At 32.0% G+C, this 8,238-nt stretch overlaps 1 protein-coding gene across 2 annotated transcripts in view; it reads left to right on the plus strand.

Annotated features, from left to right (window-relative positions):
• Nlg2 (Neuroligin 2) overlaps window positions 1–3,031 on the plus strand; it is a 121,037-nt gene extending 118,006 nt beyond the window's left edge. For both annotated transcript variants that reach the window (XM_070642258.1, XM_070642259.1), the window contains exon 16: window positions 1,575–3,031. In XM_070642258.1, the coding sequence (XP_070498359.1) occupies window positions 1,575–2,452 (878 nt within the window). In that variant the 3' untranslated portion in view covers window positions 2,453–3,031. The remainder of the gene's footprint in view (window positions 1–1,574) is intronic.
• Window positions 3,032–8,238: the final 5,207 nt, after the last annotated feature.

An 8,238-nucleotide genomic window follows, 5' to 3' on the forward strand; every position in this document is an offset into this window, starting at 1 on the left:
TGAGATAAAGTTTTTTACGTCTTTTATGATAAAGGATGTGTGGATGAATGGGTTGATGGGGGTTAGGGAGTAGATTTTAACCGAATTGGGATTTTGGGAGCTGATGTAATTTGAATTCAGGAAGAATTTTGTGAAATCTCTGAATTTTGTTGGAATTCTGGAGAATTTTGTTGAAATTTCGATAATTTTTGCTAAAATATTTGTAAATTTTGATAAAACTCAAATTAACTTTGTTGGAAATTTAGTGAATTTTGTGGAATTTTTGCGAAATTTCTAAAAATTCAGATGAATTTAAAGGATTTTTGTTTAAATTCAGGTAATTTTTGTTAGAATTCGGAAGAATTTGACGAAATTTTGATCATTTTTGCAAAAACTTTTGTTAATTTCGTTAGAACTCTGACGAATTTGACGAAATTTTGTTAAAATTCTGATGAACTTGCTAAAATTTTATTGAATTTTGTTAAAATTTGACGAACTTTGCTGAAATTTTGATAATTTTTGATAAAATTCTAGTGAAATTGGCAAAATTTTGATGAGTTTTGGTAAAATATTGATGAATTTTGTTAAAATTTTGGTGAAATTAGCAAAACTATGATAAATTTTGTTGAAATTCTAGAGAATTTTGCAAAAATATTGGTAAATTTAGTCAAAATTTGGCAAACTTTGTTGAATTTTTCATGAATTTTGTTGAAATTTTTTTAAATTTATATTCAAATCCTGGTAAATTTTGCGATTTACATATTGATAAATTTTAGTGTAAATTTTTATCAATTTAGTTGCCATTCTGATAAATTTAACTAAAAATCTGATGAGTTTGACGAAATTTGACGAGTTTTGTTAAATTTCTGGTAAATTTTGCCTGAATTTTGGTGAATTTGAAGAAATTTTGATGAATTTTGTTAAAATTCTTGCAAATATTGATGAAGCTCAAACGCACAATCCATGAATATATGCGATTTGATGTTCATCTATCCGACAGTTTTAACATTCCCATCAAAAATTTAAAAAAAGCTTCATCCAGGTAAACTCAACACTAATCAAACAATATGAATGATTAATCCAACAACATATGGTTCTCTATTACTAATGAAGGAACAAACAGAATGACTAATTGACTTACACATCAAAAAATATCAGACTTAATGAATCACTCAACCTCAAAGCCATAACTTTGTTACATCAAAAAAATGCGCTCTAATTATAATTTTTCCCATTATGAATTTTCTTCTTATTTCTTTCTATTTTCTTTCTATTGAAACTCCACATGTGTACATATTTGTGTGGATGTCCAAGTCCTCCGACAAATTACTTATTGACCAATCCAATAATATGTCCATTTACTTTGTCCGTTGTATTTACACATTTTGACTTTTATTAAATTTCTTCCTTTTTTTCCCTTTTTCCTTTTGTTCAATAACAACTTGATGTCATCTTTTTTCATTGTCATATTCTCTCTCTTTTCCTTTTATTTCTACTTCCATCATCATTCGACCGTACGACAAAATAAAAAATATTTCTGCTGGGGTGGATGAACATAAAACATCTCATATGGACTATTATGAATATATATATAGAATGTCCATCAAATACCACAATTGTACCGACACTGGCAGCAACTCGTCCACATCAAAATCAGGATAATAATAGCAACAATAGCTTATTTAGACGATTGACAAGCAACAGCCAATATCAAAGCTATGCAACGGCCTTAACTGTAACAATTGCTGTCGGATGTTTTTTATTGCTATTGAATGTTTTCATCTTTGCTGCAATTTATTATCAACGTGAAAAGCGTGCAACATATACGAAGAAAAAAGAGGAATTGACTGAGGCGGAGCATCATCATTCGTCATCATCACCAAGTCTTGAACGTTATCAGCAGAAAGGTAGTCGTAAGTCAAGTTTACAAAGCGTATCTGGTACAACATTTGGTGAATATAGCTGTTATGATGAGAAAATACGTTGTAAAGAGAAACGAGCACTCGTTGATTTGTGCACCGTTGAATTACCAATGCAAGACTATAAATATTCACCACCATGTGGAAGTACAACTGGAAGTATACGACGATCAATCACACCCGACAATTATGTCAACAAACATACGATGATGGATACAACAACAACACAAGATAGTTACACAATATTACCAACATACTCAACACCGCAAATTAATGATACAAATAATCTTGTTACTTATCGTTCTGTGATTGTACCAAAAGCTGAATTATGTAATCAGGCAACACAGGCTGATTCACCACCGAGAGTTCATGATGCAAGCACAATTGTTGATGAAAATGATCAAGATTTAAATCCCATTAGTGATTTACCAGTGGATATACCACCGCCGCCACGTTCATCCTTACAATCTGGTATATTGCGGCAAGGTACGAATGCACCAACAACACCCGGTACCGCAAAAAAACGTGTACAAATTCAAGAAATTTCTGTTTAGATTTTATATAAATTTTATTATCAAGGTAAGTTCCAGTTCCTTCCTTTTATACATTTTTTCTCATCATCATCATTGAAATTCTATTCAAAAAATGTTCAGGAAGTTTTGGCCTCAATGTTTGACCAAAATGTATGAGGCATGCCAACAAAAAAACGACTTAATTAGTTGTGAGAAAGTTTTATGCTGATGAAGAGCTACTCGATAAAGAATGTCTGGGATATAGAAGAATGTTTTTGATACCAAGATGAATTAAGTATTTTAAAATATGTTGTTTTAAAATTTTTGTGGCTTTAAATTGTTGTGGAATTACATAAGAGATGAACGATGAATGTGTGGATGCTCATTTTTGAGGTTTTTTGTTAGAAAATTTTATGTTTTTCGAAAAAATATGCGGAACATTCTTGATGAAATTTTGTTATTATAATGTTTGGGCAATTTTGAAGAATGCATCTGTTATTACTCAAAATACTCAAAATCAAGGCTTATAGACGATTCGAGTATATTCGAGAAATTGATTAAAATAGAAGGAATTTTGCTATATATTTGGTTTTCCTGGAAGGCATATGGTGAAAAAAAGACAAAAATGTTGCTCAGACTGACGTGAGTCTGTTTTGACAACAGATTTGCGGAATCTATTTCAACTAACTTACTTACTTCGCTGACCGTACATATCAACTGTGATCCATGGTCTCTCTTAGTTGACGTCTAAAACAGTCTCTATCGCTTGCTGATCTTTGTCAATCTGTTTCAAGGTCAAAGTTATGTCTCAGACAGTCGACAAAATTGCATGGGAGTTTCAATTAGGGATTCTCCATGTCTTGATTTTGACGACCTTTCAATCAAGACGGAAATTTAAACCGGCACCAAGACCGAGAATGCAAGAAAGTTCTTCCAAGTCTCGTCCTTGACAATACAATTCAAGTCCCAGTTGTCGATGCCCTTATGTTGCTTCTGGGTTATTCTTTCGGAATTTTGAGTTAGAGTTAATGGTTTATTAGGGGATACTATTAAGTTTCGAAGTGGTTTGGATAGTCCAACTTTTAATTAATCAGAGGACTCTCTTGCTAAAGACACTTGACAATCAAGTTCAGACTCAAGGCTGTCTAAGATGGTACAATCTCCTTTTCAAGCCCCTCGAATGGTCAGATTATTTGAGAAATTTCTAATATTAGACTTCCAGTTCCAATCTCAAAATTGGTGCTTAATTCTCACCTATTTGATGGAAATTTGCTAATAAATCAGCTAAATAAGTGTGTTCTATGAGTAAACTCAATCAATTTGTTTGAGCATGCTCAATTTTATAAACATCCTCATCAGCATGCTCTTTGTCTGTTAGGAATTTAAACAAAAATGTCCATTTTTCCCACTTTTCTTAATGAATCCATTCAAAAAATCGTTAATTTTAAAGATCCTTTCATCACCACCATCCTAAAAATCTCTTCAATATTTCACTAAATCTGTCTTAATAACATCCCATGAAAACATTTTTGTCTGTCATCAAACAAAAACAAGAATATCCCCACTAAAAAAGTTTGTTTACACAAAAGCACTTTCACATCCACTGGGTGTCCTTGTATGAGATGAAAAATTCATAAACTGTCATATGGGCAATTTTTCTTAGCTGTTGACATGAGGACAAATTTACTCATAAGATTCATGAAAGAAGCTTAATCATGAAAGATGTTTTTTTTGTGCTGTTTATCACTTGAGAATATCATTGTTAAGGATTTAGAGTTCTTCTACTAATGAAGGTTTAAGTAGATTATTTAAATAATCTACAGAACTTGAGCATTCAGATAAAAAAGCTTTTTTTTGAAATAATTCCGTCAAATTGGTCATTGAAGGTTTTAACAGAAAACTTTCATAAGCTTCTATGAAGGACATAGTCATTTGCTTTTCCAGATGAGAATCATTAAGCTTAGACAGAGTCTTTTTTATTGTTATTTTCATCATGAATTGCTGAAAAATTGTAACACTTTGTTTGTAGGCATTGATGATGATTATTGCTGCTTGTTATTTTAATTACTTTTTCTCGGGGATGGATTAAAAAGTCATAAGCATTGATTTTTATTGTTATGGATTGATTACTGTCTGATTATTCATAAACCGAGGAGCACAAGTTGGTTAATCTTTTCAAAATCCGGAACCAGGCTGGCGTGAATTTGCTTGATGCCGGAATTAAGATCGAAACCGGTCAGCTATTGCCCGGAAAGCATACGGCGTAGAAATGTCCGATAATTTGGTTCCAGACCGACTTGACTCAAGCGTTATACTGGGTTTCATTGAATCTGGTCTGAGGTCAGAGTCACGCTGCTCTGGGGCGAATTTTGGATCGATTACCTGACTTGTGCAGCTACTTGTCCGGAAGGCATACTCAGAAGAAATGGCCGAGAATCCGGTTCCAGGCCGAATTGCCTGGAATAACTGATTTGTACAGTTTCTTGCCCAGAAGTCAAACGGCGTGGAAATGGCCTCAAATATGGTCCTAGATCAACTTGAGTCTGAAGACAAGCTCTATTTCTTTGAATCTGGTCAAGACTAGAGTTTCGCTGCCCTAGGGGAGGATTTTTGACTATTTTTACGCCACGTGCTGTTCCAGGTGCACTGTTAGTTTAACTACCAGACAAACCACATCCCAATGTATATCAATCGGGTATCTATTGCTTCTAACTACAGTAAAATGATCCACTTATACATAAACAAATATTACCATCTAATTTCAAAACAAACAAGCATAAATAAATTTATAAAAAAAAATTAAAAGGATGTCAAAACATTGAAGCTATTTGCAGAAAAATAAAACTCCATCCAACACAAAACACATTAAGCTCAATGTCGCATATGAAATTTAATATTTGTTGACTTTAAAACTTGGTTGTGAATTGAAAAGTTCATGTTGAATACGAGATAAGTTTATTTTTATCATATAAAGTTTATTATATATTAAATTTTATAATATTTTTTTTCTGTGGGGTTGGACATAAATGATGTCTATCGGCAAATGGGGTATGGGAGCTTTGAAATTCTTATATGGATGATTTGACAGTAATGATTTCAATTCTTGTACTATTCTAAATGGCGGAAGGCAGCAAAAATCAATAACGAGGCTTGAGGAAACTGTCGAAAGGCACACGATGTAGAATAGGCCAAAAATACAGCCTCAGACCTGACATGAATCTGCCCTAAAGCTGAACTTATAGAATCTGAACCTTGAGGCAGAGTCATCCTTGTCTGGTGTTGGATTTTTGGTCAATTCTATATAGTGTGCTTTCCGGGAATTTTAATAGGAGTCAGCAAGATACAATCGTGATTCATGGCTTTTCACAGGCCTAAAGCTACGCCTCTAACTGGCTTTTGTTTGCAATTTTCCAATACCAAGTACAATACTGTCCCTATCAACAGCCTCGTTTCAGGAGTTATTTGGTCGTCTACGTGATAAGAACATTTGGCTCTAGGGCGGCAAAAGTATGACTTTAGGTAGAATTTAACAGAATCTGCTCCCAGTCTAGGGACTCGATGTTCTGGTGATTTCGAATTTTTCGTCATTTCCACACCATGAGTCCTATCTTGTGCTTTTCGGTAAGTAAATTTCCACTCGAATTAGTGTCAATAGACGGACTAGATTTAGACTAACTTGAACTTTTTGACTCTTTCACAGAATATTGAAATTCAGGATATTTAAGCATTTAATTTGAGAATTCTTGTCAATTTGATGGCAAAAGTTAGTCAAAAATAGCCAAAAAAAAAATCAGTCATATTACCAACTTGCATTCAAAACAGCCTCAGAGCATACCATTATCAAAGTTTATTAGACATCATTTATGAACAACCCCTAAATAAAAAAAATCCTTTTATAAGATGTTATTCAATGCATATGGTGATATGTGATGATGCCTGTTGATGGATCACAGATGCTATTTTTATTATATGAGAGACTTTAGCTTTTTTATTTAAGTCCTTTTTCTGAAAGTTCACATGTGCAGACGCAAAACAAAATATGAATGAATAATATGTTTTTTTCAGTGATGATGATGATAAAAATATTGTTAATTTCTTACTAAGAATTTCTTTTTATACATCCCAAAAAAATAGAAGAATCAAAAAAAAAAAAAAGAATGTTGTTAATTAAATTTACAAGACGAGTTTGTCGAGATGATGGAAAGAATTAAAAGAAATAAAAAAAAATTATATGTGTGTTAAAAACAACAAAAAAAATGCCATGATAAATATTTTAATGTAATTAAGCTGAAGAATGAAAGAATTTTTTTATAATTTTTCTTAAGGCACAAAAGTCCCTGATAAAGTTGCAGAACTCTATTCCTTCCACACTCATGCTTTCCCCCTCTTTTGCACCCCCAAGATCTCTAATTTACTTCCAGAAGCTGAGAAAAAAATGTTGGAATTATTTTAAGAATATAAATCACATATATAGGATGTCTAACAAAAGTTGTGGATTAATTTTCTTCTTTTTTTTACGTTTCTTGTTATTTTTGTATCTTTTTGGGAAAAAAATTGTTTTTTTCTTTGAGCTCATGTATAAAGTTTTGTTCCTTAATATTTCTATCAGGGTTGAGAACTGTTTTGTTGATTTTTGTAGAATAAATTGCATGTAATTTAATAAGGAGGATGAAATAATTTAGCTGATTTTTGTTAAATTACTAATTCAAGATCTGGGAATTGATACTCGATTGATTTTTCTGTACCCAAATATTGAGTGCAAGGATGTTGAACTTGAAAATTACATTTTCATCATTTTTGGTCAGAGCTAAGTCACAAGGTGCAGAAATGGTTTAAAGTACAACTCCATGCCCGCCTCAATCTTTGTTCAGATTTTTAATTATTCAAAGAATTGTTTAAAATTCTTTAAGGCTTGCAAAGAGCTTCATAATCAAAATAATCACATTGAAAATTATAAATACATGGTTAATTGTTTTACAATTTATTTCATTGATGAAAGACCTTACAACACAACTACTGTAAAACTGTAATATTAAAAGTTGAACCAACCCTGTTAATTTTTCCACACAATCAAGGCTTCAAAGAGCTCTTATCTAAAACATTTCATTTGTTTTGCAAAAAATACAAGAAAGATACAAGAAAAAAAAAAGTTTTAAGACAAAAATTCCTAGAAGATTTTTCTCAGCCTTTTTTATATTTATTTCAATTTGACTTCTTGATATGAGAAGTTCTCTAAATGAGTTTACACATCAGGGAGTTATTTAACACATCAAGGGGGTGTGACTGGAGTTTCAAACTCTTAGATCCTTTAGTTGTGTTTTTCGTGGGGGTTCATTTATTAGGTTTGTAGGTAGAGTCGATAATTATTGTAAAAATAGTAAAAATTGTGAATTTTCAAAATTTTTTGCATTTTGTTTTTCAAATTAAAAAAAGTAAAATTTGCAATTTTTTCAAAAATTGCGATTTCTACGATGAATTCAGACTTTTATTTCGTATTTTAATGGCTCCTCTAAACAGACAATGGACATATTAATTTAGTATCGTGATGCCATGATTGCAACATGGTGTCTTATAGATATGTTCATTATCTACTAGGGTACAGAGTTGTGAACCAATGTAAAATTATATTTGTAAGTAAATTCCATGAAAAAGCTATCCATGGAAAGCATGAGTGAAAAACAGAGCTTGAAGTCGACTCGGATTTTATATGATTTTGTATGACTTAAGTAGACTCGGCTCTACATAAAATTCGAGTCGATTTCAAGCTCAAGTGAAGAATATCTGACATCAGATCAATGTAAATCCAAATTTAACCTCAAAACAACATC

Source organism: Chironomus tepperi, unplaced genomic scaffold, assembly GCF_022539635.2.
Source record: "Chironomus tepperi strain 1889 unplaced genomic scaffold, CSIRO-AGI_Ctep_v1 contig_275, whole genome shotgun sequence".
Taxonomy (NCBI): domain Eukaryota; kingdom Metazoa; phylum Arthropoda; class Insecta; order Diptera; family Chironomidae; genus Chironomus; species Chironomus tepperi.